The sequence below is a fragment of the Diabrotica virgifera genome, chromosome 3 (genome assembly GCF_917563875.1).
Source record: "Diabrotica virgifera virgifera chromosome 3, PGI_DIABVI_V3a".
NCBI lineage: Eukaryota > Metazoa > Arthropoda > Insecta > Coleoptera > Chrysomelidae > Diabrotica > Diabrotica virgifera.
This window is the reverse complement of record NC_065445.1, coordinates 92,479,123-92,499,165: the sequence shown is the minus strand read 5'-3', so window position 1 is coordinate 92,499,165 and position 20,043 is coordinate 92,479,123. Positions and strand designations below refer to the sequence as shown.

The following is a 20,043-nucleotide window of genomic DNA, read 5'->3' as shown; positions in this document are numbered from 1 at the left end:
TTCCCGCGCCGTACACCTTGTTTGTAATTGGTACAACCTCAGGCAATTTTACTCATATCAAATTTTGACACTATTGGCATTTCATAGGTCAGTTTATTTATTTTATCAGCAATTTTTGTATTTTCTGCGTTCTTCCTTTTATTTTTAGATTTTTAGTCAAGATTACCGTCAAAGGCCGATATGATCAACCAAAAAAGAAGATTTATCTGATGATATTTCTAGTGACTTTCTTGGGTGTGAATCTGCCATTTAGTTTACCTACTCCTCTTGGTTTTAAAACAAAGCTTAGCAATAACTCTGCTTCTACTGGGTCTACAGACCTGACACATATACCATTTTTTCACTTTTTTATAAGCTATATTTACTATTTGCTAATTTTTTTTTAATAAAGTACCTACTTTTTGAGTTATTTGCGAAAAACCGTATAAAAACGTTTTTTTTTTGTTGAAAAATGAACATATTCACTCGCAAATATCTCTAAAAGTATTGACTTAGTGAAAAACGCTATAAAATAGAAGTTGCTTAGAATTAGTCAGTTTATCCAATTCCGGACTTATTTGAACGTATTTGTTTTCATACCCTATAACCAACGAAACTCACCTCCAGATCAAAAGCACATATCGGCACAATATCACTTTTTTTCTTTAACATATTAGCTATAGGTACGTGTCCCAAATTTTATGTCAAACCAAGCGTTTCTTCAAAATTCTGACCAAAAACCCTAAGTAAATTAAACGAAAATATAAAATGAATTTTTCAAACAAATATTTTAAGTCGGTATGAGAAATTTTAATTTAACAGATGAAATCAAATAAACACAATTCAACTCGTAAAATATTTAGACCCTTGCTTGGTAATCCAGCTGAACAGGTAAAGAACCTACCTTTTATGTAGTTTATAATCTGAGAGGATGGAATATTTTACCAAAATATTCCATCCTCTAAGTTTACAATAGACCTTTTCTACCTGTCCTCAAAAGATCGGTATTTTTAACTCGTGGCAACGTCGAAAAGCGGCAAAATGATGGGAAATACACATTTTTATGTGGTGGAAGTCAAAATGGTTATGAAGTGTAAAAATTTTTGTATATAATTTAAATTTTTAAAATTAAAATTTTAGAAAACTGAGAACGATACAGGGCGTTAAAAAATGCGCTCAACAAACATACACGAATTAAAATTCGAAAATGATAGTATTTCTTGGTGATGCCAAATGACTGCAACATGAAAAGATGACATAATGATAGCGGGATGTATATATATATATATATATATATATATATATATATATATATATATATATATACAGGGAGGGGCTAAATTATGGAAAAAATTAATTTTCTCTAAAATGGAGGATTGTGGAGAAATCCCGAAACAGATCGATTTTTATTTTTAAATTACAATGTTTTGGCATATATTTCATATTAGTGATGTCATTCACCAGAGCGTGATGACGTAATCGATGATTTTTTAAATAGGAATAGGGGTCGTGTGACACCCCATTTGAAAGGGTGTTCAATTCTCTATTCAGTAATATAAACATTAATATCATTATTTATACAGGGTGGTCAAAAAAATAATTTTTGGATTAAATTAATTGACGAAAAAAGAAGAATGTATACAGTTTATTTATCTTAAAATACTTTCTATCGCTGTCAGAAAATTGAAAAAAATGTTTATTTGGCAAGTAAACATTGATTTTCACTCAAATTAAATGTTAAAACTGAAAAGAGGTTGTTTGTGATTTAATTTAAGCGAAAAGAAGTGTTTATTTGTGAAATTTTTTTTTTAATTTACTGACAGCAGTACAATGTATTATGAGTTAAATAAATTACATACATTCTTCTTTTTGCGTCAATTAATTTAATTCAAAAATTATTATTTTGGTCACCCTGTATAAATAAATATATTATTGTTTATATTACTGAATAGACAATTGAACACCCTTTCGAATGAGGTGCCACATGACCCCTATTCCTATTAAAAAAAATCATCGATTATGTCATCACGCTCAGATGGATGACGACACTAGTATAAAATATATGCCAAAAAAGTTGTAATTTAAAAATATAAATCGACCTGTTTCGGGATTTGTCTTCAAAGTCATCGATTTTAGAGAAAATGAATTTATTCCATAATTTATCCTCTCTCTGTATATATTATATAATAAAAGAAAAATTTCTATAAAAGTGCTACTTTTACTCTATAAGTTTGCTTACAGTTGCAGTAATTTGAATTTTGTGATTCATTGTTTATCAAATCATTTTTATGTCTTAGATTTTATATTTATATGAATAAAAAATATAAAGTTTTTTTCAATTACAAATTTAAGAAGATTTTTAAAATGTATCTATAGAGTAGCTATGTATTTCTATTTTTTCTATTAAAAAACATTCCATGTGATAAGAACTCATTTGGAAAGTATGTACAACAGCTACTATTAAGTGGAGACATTTTTTACTTTTTTGTAAAAAGTACATGTAAATATCTATTTGTAAGCTAATTTTTGAAGTATCCGAATATTCCTTTTCTTGTAAGAGCTGTAAATAAAAACACTGCTTTAAAGGTTTATTTAATTAAAAATATCAAGCGCACTAAAATTAAAAAAAAAAACAAAACAAAATTAACAACAGAACGAAACAATTCAATAGTGAGTATGTCCATCTCTTGCAGCAATGACTTCTCGCAATCTGTTTGGCATCGAATACAGGTGTGTTAATATTGCCTGGGGAATAGTCCGATATTCCTCTACCATGGCCATAACTGTACCAAATTTTCTGGAGGCCTGGGATAACGGCGAATAGCTCTTTTTAATTCATCCCATAAATGCTTAACAGGATTGAGATCTGGGCTGCATGCGGGCCATTCTAATCTTATCAATCCAACCTCTATTTTATGAGTCAATCAGTGTTTTAATTACAAAAAATGATACAGCTCTTACAAGAAAAGAGATATTCGGCTAATTCAAAAAACAACATTTTAGTGATGTCTCTGGGATAATATGACAAAACTATGACACAAAATGAGCCCTTCCGTTTTCCCACAGAATTTTTTAAAGTTAGTAGAAAATACAACGCTTCCATTCACCCCTGTATAATGCCATGCAAGAAAATTTTTTTTGTTACCGGAAAAATACGAAGCGATATCAATATAATATATATCTAGAAATTGGTGCAAGAATCTTAAAAATCGGAGCACAAATAATAAAGTTATAAACTATTAAACTTAATAAAAAATTTTGGGTGGCCGAATTTTGTGCCGGTGAGTGTAATAATATATTTATTACAATTTCTTTTCAATTATTACATACATAACATTGTAGTTGTTCACCTAAAATGCGGTAAAAAAAATTTTTTGAAAATTTTTTTTTAAACAAATTGTTTATTTAATAATTTATAAATCAACAGACTCCATATTTGTAAAGTACGCTAAAAGTACATACAAATTAAAAAAAATTAAAATCCATTGGTTGGTTCCCAAGTTACATAAAATTGTAGGATTTTGAAGTTGATATTTCAATTTTAGGTCGCACGGATTTTATGCTTCTACTACGTCAATAGCAAGCGGATCGCGTTTGTACTTCATTTTTGAAGCATTATTGACGACTCCCTTAAAGAGCAAATAAATCCAAATTTTTTTATGAATACTTCGTATGTTTTAAAGTGGAAGAGCCCTATTTTCAATTCTTATTTATAATAAACAAATTAGCTGTGGATTTTAAAAAAAAATGTTGCTAACTTTGGCCCTAATTGACCTACGCTAACTTATTTTTTTCTAAGCTCGTATAAAAATGCCATCTTTTAGAATGTGTAAAAAAAATGTTTGTACCGGCCATAACAAGAAAGTTATTCAAATTGTTTATAAGGAAAAATTGATGAGACTTTTGCATAATTATTTATTACTAATAAATGCACTCTTTATTAACATTTTTTAAACAGGTTTGAAAGCTTAGCTTATTCTCTTACATTTGACACCTGCAGAGTGGTTCTAACGTTCTGTTTTTCTGACTTATGTTATTGCAAAAAAAAAGCTCTCTGGGATAAACAATTTGAATAAAATGTAAACAATTGAATGAATCGCTTCGAAATTTTTGTCACCTATTAAGTACTAATGAACCCTCATTTGACAAAAATTTTAAAGTTGTACACTAATTTTTACAATAGAATTTTCTCAATTATATTAACAATAAATAAATATATCAACCTTTGTAATACGTAATTTTAAAGGTTTTTCCATGCACTCAAAGATTTTTGTACTAATGTAACCACAAGGTACACTGCTTTCCACTGATTTGAAGAAAAACGGAAAAAATGCCGTTTTTCGACATTGAATTGTTTATAAATAAAAATGGCCGCCAGATCCTACGCAGGAAATAGTTACAATTTGTTCTCATGGGTATTACCTGTCGAAAAAACGCTTCAGTGCCCTGGCTGCTCGAGTGTCATGGAAAAAACCTTATTACCCTGGACTATAAAAGCAAATTGAAAAATCGAAGAAGAACGACCAAACAGCAACTCAAATTTCATCTGATACTGACAGTATCGAAGATCCCTATTACAGGGACGATTCATTACTAAATAAAAGTTATTTTTCTAAATCTTTTTCATCCTTCGATTTAAATTATTTTATTAATGGCGATGACGAAATTATTAGTACACCATAAGCAAGTTCCGTCTGATCATAATATTGGCAGCGCTGAATGGTGCGATTTAGAAGTCGGTCGATGGTGACGATTTTGTAGTAAAAAAGAATACATTAGTTGGTATTGAACCACGTGAGGTACAGAAAAAAATAGTTGTTTTTAATCATTTTATAATAGATCTATTCGACAATTAAATATGCAACAAACAACAAAATCTAGAATAAATTTGTGGACAGCCAAAAACGAAACCAAAATAAAAGCTTTTTCTTCTTATTTTTAAAATTATTAATATAACGATTAAACTTACCTCTGCTGCTATATACGCTGGAATAACGCTCAATAATAGTTGTTCCTGTTGTTCTTTTTCGCATTCCAATTTTACTCGAGATTCAATACAAGTTCTCGTTCCTACAAAAGTCCTTCTATGGGCTTCCTCTGTCATATGCCTGTAGTACAATCCTGTACAACTTGCTGAGATCAACATCACTGTTTCAGGTATCAACTATAATAAACAAAACAAAAAATATATTAACAACAGACAAATAAAAAAATATGAAGAAATATTTTTAAGAAACGCTTTTCTTTAGTTACGAGTGACTAAAATTAAACATATAAAAAAATCAACTAAAAAGCAAAAAATAAAAAAAAATTTTAAAAATCTGACACATTCGTCAAAGAAAAGCGTGGCGCGTCTTCATCGAATAAACGGTTTTCGCACCACGATTTTCTTTATAGTCCTGTCGCCAGGGGGGGTACAACGGCCTCGTTAATTCAGATGGACTTACCCAAATTTTTTTTATGTATTTTGACCCGTAGAACACGAATTTTTTGGGTAACAGTTGATCCGGATGTCGATAAGATTGTTATAGACCAAGAACTTGAGGAATCAAATAACAGCGATTTTTGGCAAAACAAAACAATATTTTGTATTTTTTGGGTCATTTTAAGCAAAAAATATTTCTACAAGTTTTTTAGTAGGATGCACAGTTTTCGAGATAAACGCGGTTGAACTTTCAAAAAATCGAAAAACTGCAATTTTTAAACCCGAATAACTTTTGATTAAAAAATAAAATAGCAATTCTGCTTAGCGCCTTTGAAAGTTCAAGTCAAATTATATCGGTTTTGATTATTTGCATTGCTAAAAATTTATTGTGTTATTGCTAAACAAAGCTACAAACAACTAGTGCGTGAGTGATGTTTCTATGATTTCTCATTTAAAATCGAACGAGTAGGTAGAATAGGTACTAGTGCAATCAAGACTATTTCTACGTTACATGCGTTAAAACGCATGTAAAAGCACGGGAAACCCTACGTGTTTATAGCTTTGTTAAACAATAAAAAAATAAATTTTTACCAATGCAAATAATCAAAACCGATATAATTTGACTTAAACTTTCAAATGCGGTAAGCAGACTTGCTATTTTATTTTTTAATCAAAAGTTATTCGGGTTCAAAAATTGCAATTTTTCGATTTTTTTAAAGTTCAACCGCGTTTATCTCGAAAACTGTGCATCCTACGAAAAAACTTGTAGAAATATTTTTTACTTAAAATGGCCCAAAAAATACAAAATATTGTTTTGTTTTGCCAAAAATCGCTGTTATTTGATTCCTCAAGTTCTTGGTCTATAACAATCTTATCGACATCCGGATCAACTGTTACCCAAAAAATTCGTGTTCTACGGGTCAAAATACATAAAAAAAACTTGAGTAAGTCCATCTGAATTAACGAGGCCGTTGTACCCCCCCTGGCGACAGGACTATTAACAAATGTGTTAGATTTTTTCATTTTTTTTAAATTCTTTGCTTTTTAGTTGATTTTTTTATATGTTTAATTTTAGACACTCGTAACTAAAGAAAAGCGTTTCTTAAAAATATTTTTTTCATATTTTTTTATTTTTTACTTTTTAGTCTTACACTTTTTAAACATTAAAATATATCTTCATGTTTATTAAAATACAGTCGGAAAAATGAAAAAATACCCATGAACGATCACATCAATCACTTATTTTGTGTTTGCTGTTTTTTTTCTATAACAAACGTTTGTTATTTATAGAAAAAGACAGCAAATACAAAATAAGTGATTGATGTGATCGTTCATGGGTATTCTTTCATTTTTCCGACTGTATGTATAAAACATATGATGTACAAACATGAAAAGTAGTCGGAATCGGCAAAAGATTTGAAACTTTATTGTTTATTCATGAAACGTAAACAATTAACGTAAAAAGTGAAATTATGTATAGTTCATATAATTAGCTACAATCTGTAAAAGTTTAAACTTCCTTCATCGTAAAAAACAAGAGAATTTAAGCATTTTCCGTTAAAATCGTTTTTTTTTATTTAAACAATTAATAAACAAAAAAAATTATTGACTATTCGTGTACTGTTCCCGCAAATGCATATGTCTGCAAATTTTTAGTCATTTGCATTGAAGAAAAGGCAGTCAAATTGACGTCCAAAGATTTGACCCAAACGATTGAACTGAAAAAAAGCCTTTAATTAATTAATACGACACAACTAATCCTAATGTTAATTGTAGCACAAAACGTCTCTACCGGTGGTTTTTCTAAGACTACGTTAAAAACACGAATTTTTTGAATTCGAGTTTTGGTTGAAGTTTTGTTTCGTATCGTATTGAAATTTGACACGAATAAACGCCGAATTATATATAAACAAATATATTATGAGCGTTCAAAATTTAAAATTTATTGTTTATTTATGAAGCATAACGTAAACAATTAACGTAAAAAGTGAAATTATGTATAGTTCATATCATTAGCTACAATCCGTAAAGTCTCAAGTTTCTCCATTGTAAAAAACAAGAGAATTTAAGCATTTTCCATTAAAGTCGTTTTTTTTATTTAAATAATTAAAAAACATAAAAGCTTTTTTTATTGACTATTCGTGTATTGTTGCCGCGAATGCATATATCTGCAAATTTTCATTCATTTGCATTGAAGAAAACTCAGTCAAATTAACGTCTAAAGATTTGATGCAAACTATTGAAGTAAAGAAAAGCGTTTAAAAACGGAAACAACTGCACACAATTTTATATTTTTTAGCATACGTGACCATCATATTTTATAATATAGTTTAATAATATAATATCGCACCTTGAAAACCATAGGGCAGTAACTGCAAAAATCATAATATTGAGTTATGAGCATTTTAAGTTTTTGTAAAGTTAATTTTATTTACTGTAATTCCAAAAATTAAGTTGCAAACCTGGTATTTGGCACAATTGTCTTTAATTTTACATATTTTTATATGAATTAAAAAGTACGTAAAATTTCCCCCAGGAAATAGGTATTTTAGCACATACGGCCATATGGTTTTAAAAAATATATCAATTTTCGCACATGATACAGTAAAAATTCATATAAAATAACAGTTTTTTTATTGATTGTACTTATTTATTACAAATTTTTAGTGTTAACACTTAATCAAAGTCTTGCATATTATAATCTGTCGCTTATATAATGTCGGTTATATTTCGCTTTTCTTTTGGGATAAACCCATCTGCAGTACGACGTTGTGTATCAATTTGTTATAGTCTTGTCGCTTATTTCCAGTGTTGCAATCAAATCTCTATACAGCACTCTATGTTTTGTTGCATTCAAAGGATGTTTCCTGAGTAGATCTTGCTTTCATTTTACGAGCGTGGGTCACATTTTGCACATATTGCCATATAGATCTGGGGTTTTGTTCCAATTTTAGAACCGTAGAGCATCAACTACTGCAGATAATGCCTGATGGTATAAAAAGAAGAATCGATTTTTGACAAAAGCCATAGAGATGTATCTTTCTGGTGCCGAACTTAAAATTTTTTGCAGACGCTGCTATATAGCATTAAAAAATAGATTTTTTTTCCTATTAGACTGCATTCAAAGGTCATTTCATGAAAAAATTGCAGATATTGCCATATGGTTTTCAAGGTGCGATATATTAGTTTGTATTAGTATTTTAGTGTAGTTTATATTAATTGGTTCGTCCATTGTTAGTTTGCCTTGTAAATTTTAGAAGGTAAGAATTCAGATTGTCACCAAAATCTCGATTCCAACGATAGAAGCTTTAGATTTTTGGATTTAAAACTTCTCATTGTTTTAAATAGATGTCGTCTACAGCGTCCGGTAGCAAATTACTTTATATAATTTTGCTTAGTAAGACGGTTGGTTTTCGTTACGATTCAGAGCAGATCATAGGCTTCTCTGAAGACACCAATAGGGTGAAACGTACGCACGAGAATAGCGGTTGGCTCTGAAATGGAATGAAGTATTAACTGTCAGAGTTATCTATAACACTGATTTACCCAACGTATACGAGTACACGGCGAATATGTAAACGTGGGAGAAGAACAAATAAAACAAGCACTTAAATCCATGAAGAGCAACAAAGCATCCGGGCCGGAGAACATACCAGCAGAACTTCTAAAACACGAAACACCAAAACTAATAAGGTATCTTACAGTGGTATTCACAAGATATTTGAATGGGGAAGAAATCCCGAATAGTTGGAAAGAAAGCATGGATTACTCGAATTCACAAAAAAGGTCCAAAAGATATCTGCGGAAACTACAGGTGTATCTCGGTCAATAGTACTTTTAGCAGGCTGTTTCGTAAAATCTTAAAAAACATGATTGTGCAAGAACACGAACCTCATGAAATTGAACAGCAAGCAGGTTTTAGATCTGGAAGATCTTGCGTAGACCACATATTTACCCTAACACAACTGAATGAAAAGAAAGTTGCATGAAGTCAGGAAATACATCATTTATTTGTGGATCTCACAAAAGCATATGACACGATTCCTGTGAGAAAGCTGGGGCAGTCTCTTAAACGATCTTCCTTAAATAACACGATAATCGCCGCGGTCAAACAACTATACAATAAATCCACATCAAAAATCAAACTAAAAAATACCTTATCATAAGAATTTCCAGTAACAAAAGGATTCCGACAGGGATGCTGCCTCTCCCCAGTACTATTTAGGATCTATTTAAATGAAGCACTAAATACTCTAGGCGCCAAATAGAGGTCACCGTGTCATTTTCAATTCTGATGGACAAACTCAACGGTTTCTTATGGATTTTGGGCTGCTGATTACGAATTTCGAGGGGGATTTCGATCCGGGTGGTCAAAAAATTGTTATAAACAATTTAATTGTTTATAAATTGTTTATAAGGCTCTTGCGCATAAACTAAAAGAGATAAAAAAAATGTTTCACATAAAACTTGTTCCCTAATAAAAAACGAGGAAACAACCGTTTACTAAACTTAAATCCGATAATTAGAACTCAAGATATTGTAAAATTAGTGCACAATGCAAATTGCAAATTGCAAAATAAATATTTTTCGAAGCTTTACCGATCGTAACTCGGCTTCTGCGCATGCAAATGAGCCCTATAAGGTGTTCTTTTAAAGCTTAATTAAGAGGCTTCCAAACAAAGTTTGTTAAATTATTTGATCTTCATTTGTTTTAAAGTTGTATTCGTTTGAAATTATAATTTTCTTAAAAAAATTGTACATTAATTTGTTTATAAAGGTTTCAAGCAAACTTGAGCTATAAACATTTATACTTTAATTAACAATAATGATAAAACAACTCAAAAGGAACAATTTGAACTTACGAAAATGTTCGTAAGTTTATTTTTGGCTAAGATATCGATATTTTAATGTCGCGCTATGAGGCGCAAGATTGGCTCACAGTCAAGTAAGTATGTATTCTTCGACGCTTTATCGATCGTAACTCGGCTTCTACGCATGAAAATGAGCCAATATGTGATATCCATATAAAAATGGATCTAGTTCTTTTGCAGCATCATCATTGCATATAAAACGAGCATTTATGATGTGGCGGCATACACACAATTGACGGGACTTGATGATGCTGCAAAAGAACTAGATCCACTTTATATGGATATCATATAGATAACTAGACTCTGAAGCCTCAAAAAGTTTTAGTTTTACTGCCTACAAGAACAGACTTGTACCACCATGTAACTGTTAAAATTTCGCTAAGAACTTATGCAGATGTAAAAAAGCTGCTATTAAAATATCGACATCTTGGCCAAAAATAAACTTATGAACATTTTCATAACCTCAAATTATTCCTTTTGAGTTTTTCTATCATTATTGTTCATTAAAGTATAAAAGTTTATAGCTCAAATTTGCTTGAAACCCTTATAAACAAATGAATGTACAAAATTTTTAAGAAAATTGTAACTTCAAACGGGTATAACTTTAAAACAAATTAAGATCAAGTAATTTACAAACTTTGTTTGGAAGCCTGTTAATTAAGCTTTAAAACGACATATTCTAGGACTTATTTGCATGAGTAGAAGCCGATTGTGATCGATAAAGCTTCGAAAAATACTTATTTTGCAATTTGCAATTTGCATTGTGCACTAATTTTACAATATCTTGAGTTCTAATTGTTAGATTTAAGTTTAGTAAACGGTTTTTTCTTCGTTTTTTATTAAGGAACAAATTTTATTTGAAACATTTTTTTATCTCTTTTAGTTTATGAGCCAGAGCCTAATAAAAAATTTATAAACAATTAAATTGTTTATAACAATTTTTTGACCACTCGGATCGAAATCCCCCCTTGAAATTCGTAATCAGCAGCCAAAAATCCTTAAGAAACCGTTGAGTTTGTCCATAAGAATTGAATATGACACGGTGACCCCTCTGGCGCCTAGACTAAAATCACTGGAGGCGATCTTGTTCAGGGATGGGAATTCAACTTGACGATGATTAAACTTCATGACGAGACGGTTATTTCAAACATATAAAGCCTTTCTGCAAATAGAAACAAAACGCAATACTTATGCATCGGCACTGAAGTAGAAGATCTAATAGTTAACCAACAAGAAACAATCAAGAACTGTGAGGAATATGTATATTTGGGAACAATAATCAACAAGAGTGGGCGCACCGAAAAAGAGATTGAGTAAAGGATCGTGAAAGGAAAAAGGGTGATTGGATGCCTAAACTCGATGCTGTGGTCAAAAGAACTATCTAATCAAAGAAAACATCTTATTTTTAGCTCCATCTTTAAAAGTATAGTGCTATATGGATGGGAAACATGGTAACTTACTAAATCCCTGGAACGACGCCTACTTGCATTGGAAATGGACTTCTGGAGAAGATCGGCTAGAAAAGCAAGGCTTGAAAGAATACAAAATGACCAAATCGGAAATATAATGGGAGTCAAGTCAACCATCATAGACGACATTTAAAGGAGACAACTGATTTGGTATAGCCATGTAGAAAGAATGGACGACGACACACTGCTAAAACAAATTCTAAAATGGACGTTAAGGGAAAGAAGGAAGAGAGGAAGGCCGAAACAATCCTGGCTAAGCGGCATTCAGAAGGCAATGTCGGAAAAGGAATCTTCACCCTGGCGAATGGAACGACCGACGAAGCTGGAAGCTAGGAACCGGAAGGTGAAGAACTCTATAAATAACCGGGATAATAATAATAAATTAACTGTCTTTTATTTTACTTTTATTTTACTCTTATCTGAGTAAATGGGATCAAGATTCATTGGAATTTTACCCAGATAAATTGACTGGTACCTATGCAATTGACTGGAACGCAATCTTAGATTCCCCGTAGTCTGCTTTATGTTCTTTTGCCTTGTAACGTTCTAGAACCAGACTGCTGATAGCTATTTTTCCTTTAAGGCCCTTTAGAGTTATATAACTATCAGGTCATATAGAGATAGTTTGACCAAAGCTAACTCTATTAATTATCATTGTACTGACTAAGATAGCGATGATTTTAACCTAAAAGACGCATAAAAGATCGCGGAAATTGCCAGATGCCATTCCCACAGGCAAACCGTGAAAAGATGGGAAGGAGGGCCAGTATGTAGACTTACCAAGGTAACACTAAGGAATCTTGGGAAGTCAGCATGAGAAAAGTACTTGAGAATGACCAGGAAAAACATAAGCTGGTTGGTTGGTTTTTTAACTGGCCATTGTCAACTAAGAAAACACCTCCACACACTGGGGATAGTAGACACCCCTCTGTACAGGAAGTGTGAACGAGATGACGAAACTGTCGAGCATGTCCTATGTGACTGTCCGAAGTTATCGTCAATATGAGAGTATGCGTTCGGCGAGCCTTGGCCTACACCTGCCGATATAGGGGAGATGTTTCCTGGTGATTTGTCCGCCTTCCTGGAAATGGCAGGATGGAAAATGAACTAAGGATGACAAACCCTTGGGAGGATGCACAATGGGGCAATTGTGGCCTAAGTACTGTGGGACTTGACTCACCCTCCCTACTCTACAGATACAGATAGCCTAAAAGACTGATTAATAGCAACTAAAGGGTTGGCTCGATTTAAGTTCGATTCCACATCCGGATATTTCGCGACTGCCCACTTGTTGATCTTAAGTTCATCTGTAAGCTAGAGCAGAACTAGTTTTACCCAATAATTAGGATCAGAAAAGTTGATCGACAAAGAAGATATGATCTCAAAGTAAGCTGGCCCGCACTATGGAACATCAGAGCTAATGATATTGCCCAGTGGCATCTAAAGCCTCGGTTCTGTTTCTACCTGATCAGTTTCCAACAATGACCAAAGGCGTCAAGCGTAGTGTGAGAAAAGACAGACTTTTAAGGAGAGACGACAGGTATTTATGCTTTCTAATACCATGCAAGGCAATGAAGCAATAAACCTATGTTTGTAGTTGGATACATGAACTAAAGTCATGATGACAAAATTAAAATAACATTGAACAAGGAAAATGCATTTTCCAAACTGCATTTTGAAATGATGAAAGATGATACAAACCATCATCAGTAAAAAACTTCTATACATCTAGTCGTTTTTCACTGATAATATTCCGATAGGACTGAATTTATAAATCCATTTGGATATTTAACAAAAATTTAAGAGCATTTTACATTGGACGTGTTTACTTAATCGTAAGTTTTTATAACTATGATCTACAGCGAACTACTGTGATTTCCCTTAAACTTTATTATTGTCTCTTTTTTATGTAATTAAGGAATAATACAAAAAAATAAAAATTAAGCTATTAACAGAAGATTTTATTCCTTCACCAAAATTTAAAAATCGCCTTCGCCATATTTTCGATTACCGTTTAAAAAAGTTAACTAGTTTTCATCTAGAGTGAGAATCCCCACAAGATTACACTCCTAATAATTACATACCATTCTCTGAGTACACAACTATTATGGTAGTCCAGCATCTGGCAATTTCTACTTCATATAAATGGAGAAAACGTGACCAATTATTAGCACATGGTCGATTCCAGATTATCAGGGTTTACGCTCGGTATATTAGTGTATATATGCAGTATCCTGGGGGATACCGGCGTGATAACCAAGTTTTACGTCTAAATAAACACTGAACCTCAAATAGCTGCAAGCTGTTGCGGGACAGTGCTAAAGATTTAATGAAATAAGTACTTTTATGTCAAACGAAAGTTAATATGAACGGTTTTATTAAAATTAATTGGTAAAACAATAATTAGCCACGTAATAATACAGAGAAAGACTTTAAAAATCAAAAGAGTGAGCGCACAGCGGGATTTTATGCCGCAAGGGAAAAAACGTATAAATTTAATTAAAAAAATACATATTGATCCTTAATATAAATAATCATAAATCTGATATAGTTACATTAAATATTTGATTTCAAAAAAGTACGAAAATAAAGTAATATTCTACAGACGAACAAGACTAGTTGCTCTAGCGGCAACTGCTAGCAAAAGACTTTGTAGCGTGCAAACCCGCTACTTTGTAGAATTTCTTTTAATAAGACCCACTCTGCACTTAGAGTTCCTCTCAGGTAGCTGTTGATTTTCATTTTTAGCAAATATTTATTGATATTTATATTCTTTATCTTTTATTTATCTTTATTTATATTTTTTATATAATTTATATTCTTTTCGTGCACCCTGTATATACATTTTAAATTCTATAATGAAATTAGTGATGCCTGATTTAAATTAGAAAAGTTATTTCTATCATTTCGAATAATATTTATTGAGAAAATATTATTGTCATTTTCATTTTAAACAGTTTAATTATTTCCAGTTTTCGTTCTTTTTAAATATTTTATTTCGAAGAAAAATTATTTATCAAGCCATTAATTTTTTGCAATTTTAAAACGTTCAACTTTGTCAATTTCAATGAGAGTGTCTTTTTCGTTATCAGCTAATACTGACCTTCAATTAATTTCTTTTACCTTCATAAATTCCATGCTGGTGTCTTTCTGGCTCATTTTGATAATCGTCGTCAAGTACGTAGCATCGAAAAACTGCAGACCTAATTGGTAAGTTGTTTTTTGGTTTTATCATTTACTTTTCCGATCATATTTTTTATTAATTGACTAACTCGAATTTGCAGAATATATTTATATTTTTACCTATTTGTGTTGTAAATTTGATTCATCCAATAAGAAAATAATTTTGGGGTATTTATTGATTTATTTTCCGTGAATGCTAATTCATTAGAATCAGCAGTTATATTTAATATTAATTATTTTCAAGTTTAATTTAGTACGTTATTTTTATAGAAATATGTGGGATTTAATTTATTTATTTTTATTTATTTATTTAATTGTATTTTGTAATTGGGGAGGTTAAATTAAAACACTTGGGGTTTACATTTCGTTTAGAAGTCACCTCTAAGGTTTTCTGTGCTGCTGGTGGGGAATATTAGGGTTTTGTTGACTTGGGTGGTAGGGGTCCTTCATACATTTATGCTGCGGGTTATCTACATTTTCATTTCTCTTCTAGGCACCCAGGAGAAGGGCGTGGCGTGGCCCGAGATTTACATCATCTGTTTTGACCCTGACAACAGAATGTTCCCCAGAAAATAAATGACATCGCATATATGGTAAATAGCAGTTCTTCAAGACCGTCACTTATGGGTTCGAAGAACAGTTAGACAGCTGCGGAGGCAAACACTGAACCACCAGTAGATCAAACTACCACCTGACTCCTCCCGAAGAAGATCTGGAGCTGTAGATAACCTAGGACAGAACCGGAAGAAGCCTTCACACCACAAGCTAAGTCTTTAATTGAATCTTATATTTGCCTGTCAGCAGAGATAGTTTATTTTATATAAAGTAGCTTCACAATGACTATAATGTAAATCCTAAATTATAACCAATGAAATGAGAAAATAAAGCATTTATACCGAAATTCATTTCTTTTTACTGATAGTGTACCATATGCCAGGAGAATGCAGAGGAGTAGAATAAAAGAACCCACATAAAGTCTCATGCTTGCCGTGTTGGTGTTGGTGATGTTATGTCGAATTTGTTTCTTGGTCCAATGTTGGCATTTTGAGATGAATTCGATATATCGTTGTCAATATGAACACGACAACTTGTTCTTCTTCGCGCGACTAGGATTACTCCTGTTTGTCTGACTCTTATTCTATTTCAGCTGTTGTTGACTATACATTGTCTTTCCACCTTTTCGCCTGCTATTGATCCTAATACTTTTATTTCGATGTTGTTGATTTGTTGTTTCATCTTTCTTGTATCGGTCCTTGTCTCCGCTGCATATGTTAGGATAGGTCTTACTGTTATCTTCTATACTTTTATTTTGCTTTCCCTGGGCAGATATTTGTTTCTCCATATAGTTTCTCGGAGGCAACCACTTACTCTTGCCACTTTTGTTGCTTGTGTTGTGGCCTCTGTTCTTATATTCCTGTCACTAGTGATCTCTACTCCTAGGTAATTGAATTTCATTACTTGTTCTACAATTTTGCCATCTATTTCTAACTTGCATCTACGCGGCTCTTTACTTATCACCATACATTTAGTTTTTTCTACTGATATTCTCATATTAAGTTTATTTGCTGTGATATTGAAAGTGTGGAGCTGCCTTTGTAGGTCATCCTCGTTATCAGCAATTAGTACTGCATCATCGGCAGAGCATAGTATCGTGATTTTATGCGCTCCCATGTGGTATCCATGTTGTTTTCTTACTTCGTTAATTATTTGATTCATCACCATATTGAATAACAATGGACTGAGCGAGTCTCCTTGACGGATTCCTCCTTTTAGTTCTATGCGTTCTGTTTCTCCTGTTGACACTATAACTACTGTGGTCTTGTTGTTCTTGTTAATTTCATTAATTAGCCTTATCTGGTGGTCTATTTGTTCAGCGTGTAATAAATTTAAGGTATCATTTCGCCTCACCCTGTTAAAAGCACTTTTTAAATCTACAAAGCACATGCTTAACTGTGCTGGTTTTCCAAGCACTATGCTGGTTTTCCATATTCAATAGACTTTTCTACTATTTGCCTGATAATAACAATTGCATCTATTGTGCTGCGGTTCTTCCGGAAGCCTTGTTGTTCATCTGCCATGTTCGCTTGAGCAAAAGACTAAGTTTTCAATCTAATAGTACATAAAACAACACCAAAAATGTTGCTCTACATCCTACCAGATTGAAAACAATGGAAACCCTCTCTGGATATACCTCCGAGGCTTGTACAATTTGCAAGCTATAACGGATGCTGAGACTAAGGAAGATGAGGGAATTTTATAATTTATAATTCACGTCCCATCTGCTCAGCGCGGTAAATTTCTAACGAGAATGGTTTCCTTCGTACTCCAATCAGAGTAAACATGTAAATCAAAAATGAATAACCATTTTTCAATGTCGTTGCAACACAAAAATACAGCCGCGTGATACACTAGTTCAATCAGAGAGTGCTGCAAGCACCTCTACCGGTTTCGAAACTTATTATTCTCTCATCAGGAGACACATATGCTGCTCCCTCTGACCCAACCAGGACAAACCCCGACGTGCAGTCACGAATTGCAACAGACGAAATGGCAGGGATGCCCTAGCGGTAACTGCTAGCAAAAGACTAAGTTTTCTAATGTTCTGAGTTTCTAATGTAATCTAATAGCACATAAAACACCGAAACCTATGTAAATCCAAATCATTCAAATTCGTCCTGACTAGGAAAATTACACTCCAAACCAATCATGTATTGGGCTATGTTTTCTTTTAAAATTGGATTATAAAAACTAATGTTTTCTTTTAAAAAGGAATTTTTATTTTTTCATTCTTTTACTTATCAGAAATTTACTTTTAGATACCGGATTCTGACTTAAAATTATCTCCAACCTTATAATAATATTTTACGAAGTCTTTTAAGAAAACACAAAACGGATCCCTATTTAGGATTTTCCTTATTAAGAATGTTGTTGGTAACAGAGATGTTATCTTCTCGGTTATTTAGCGGAACAATACATTTCATTCTATTGTTTTTGCGTTTTTGCTTTAAGCATAAATATACTGTTTGCTAAGGTAACACAGAAATAGAAAGGATTAAGATATGTTTTGTTTAAACGAGAAAGAAGATAAACCAACAAGAATAATTAAGATATGTTTTATATAAATGAAATGGAAATTTTTAAAATGCAACACATAAATGTTAAAAATATTTATCTGTTAAACTCTGCCACTGAATCCTGGACACTCACTGAAGCAATGGAGAAAAAACTTGAAGCCTTCGAGATGTGGCTATACAGGCGAATCCTAAAGATATCATGGACGGACAAGATAACCAACGAGACCATATTACGAAGAGTGGGCAAAGAAAGAGAGAGAGGTGATGTATACCATTAAAATAAGAAAGTTAGAATATCTCGGACACATAACGAGAAACAGAACTAAATACAGATTACTGAAGGTAATCCTTCAAGGTAAAGTATTCGGAAAGCGAAGAATTGGGAGAAGAAGAATATCATTGTTAAAGAACCTGAGGAAATGGTTCTTTACAACAGCAACTAATCTATTTAAAGCACCAGTTAATAAAATAATTATAGCCAGAATGATCGCCAATATTCGAAACGAATAGGCACTAAAAGAAGAAGAAACCCTGCCAAACAATGTAATTATTTCTAGCTATAAAGTAGTTGATTCCTATATTATATTTTTAGTTACTGAGACGAAGAAACACCCTAAAATTGTTGAATTAATTATGATTGATTAAAAAATAAAGTTACATACTATTTCTTAGTAACACATGTACCGGGTGTCCCCTTATATTTTCTAAACTTTTCTATAACTTCTAAACGGCTCAAGATAGAAATATAAGGTTTTCGCTGAAATGTTTTATTTTAGTGAAAGTTTTGTCCAATTGGATTGAGTTTTTATATAGCTTTCAATTACGAAAAAAAGTGGCGGATTTTTGAAAAAAAAGCTTTGTTGACTTTTTTTAATAGAACACCCAGTATATTTTTTTGTAAATTGAAAGAACGGTCATTCACCTATCCAGCGATATAAAGTTTTGTAAAATCAGTTGTCAAATGAATAAGCAATTAATTTTTAAAATGAGAGATGCAACGTGTATATCACATAACTAAATTAACATAACTAAGCAAATTGATATTACTCTGGGCTAATTAGCAAAATTCATGGAAAAGTTATTTACCAGCAATTTTATTGCTGGAATCGAATTATAATATCCTAATATTAATAATATAGGTATGCAAAGTCCGCAGATAGTGTGCTACTTTTTTTATAAACAAAATGGCGCCGACAAATCGTATTTTTTTCAATTATTGCTCTATAACTCCGAAGATTTTAACTTTACAACAAAAACACGCAAATAAAAATTCACCGCAATTAAATTCTGCATAGAGATATGTTTTTCACGATTTGCTCCGACGAAAATTTTCCTCGGAAAATGCGGGTTTTCCTAACAAAAACTATCATTTTCAAATAAAGTTTTAGGTAAGTAATTATTAATCAATAATTAAATAACTTAGTGACATCAAAGATTTCTTATTATAGATTGTAATTCCAGAAGCTGGTGAAAATTAAACGAATATTTTAGCAACAATTCAATTGTAAATTAACAATTTACGATCGCAATAATAACCAAAATAATCATGATACATTGATCAAACTTATAAAGATTATAGAGATGAGATGCTTGTTTAATATTTTATCGACAAAATATAAATTTTTCTTTTTTTTGCATAATCTTTAAATTTTGAAAAAAAAAATAGTTATAATACGTTGGTCTAATTAGTAAAGTACAAAGAAAGGTTTATTCATCAGCAATTTTATTGCTTTAATCGAATTATAAGATCCTATATATTATTAATGTAGGTATGCAAAGTCCACAGATAGTGTGCTATCTTTTTTATAAACAAAATGGCGCCGACAAATCGTATTTTTTTCAATTATTGCTCTATAACTCCGAAGATTTTAACTTTACACCAAAAATACTCAAATAAAAATTCACCCCACTTTAATTCTACATAGAGACATGTTTTTCCCGATTTGCTCCGACCAAAATTTTCCTCGGAAAACGTGGGTTTTCCCAACAAAATCTCGAATTTTCAAATAAATTTTTTGGGCCAGTAATTATTTATCAATAAT

The 20,043-nt window shown here is 31.9% G+C and overlaps 1 protein-coding gene across 2 annotated transcripts in view; it reads right to left on the bottom strand.

Annotated features, from left to right (window-relative positions):
- LOC126881922 (adenylate cyclase type 2-like) overlaps positions 1–20,043 on the bottom strand; it is an 860,562-nt gene that overhangs the window by 757,586 nt on the left and 82,933 nt on the right. For both annotated transcript variants that reach the window (XM_050646657.1, XM_050646658.1), the window contains exon 3: positions 4,949–5,143. In XM_050646657.1, the coding sequence (XP_050502614.1) occupies positions 4,949–5,143 (195 nt within the window). The remainder of the gene's footprint in view (positions 1–4,948; positions 5,144–20,043) is intronic.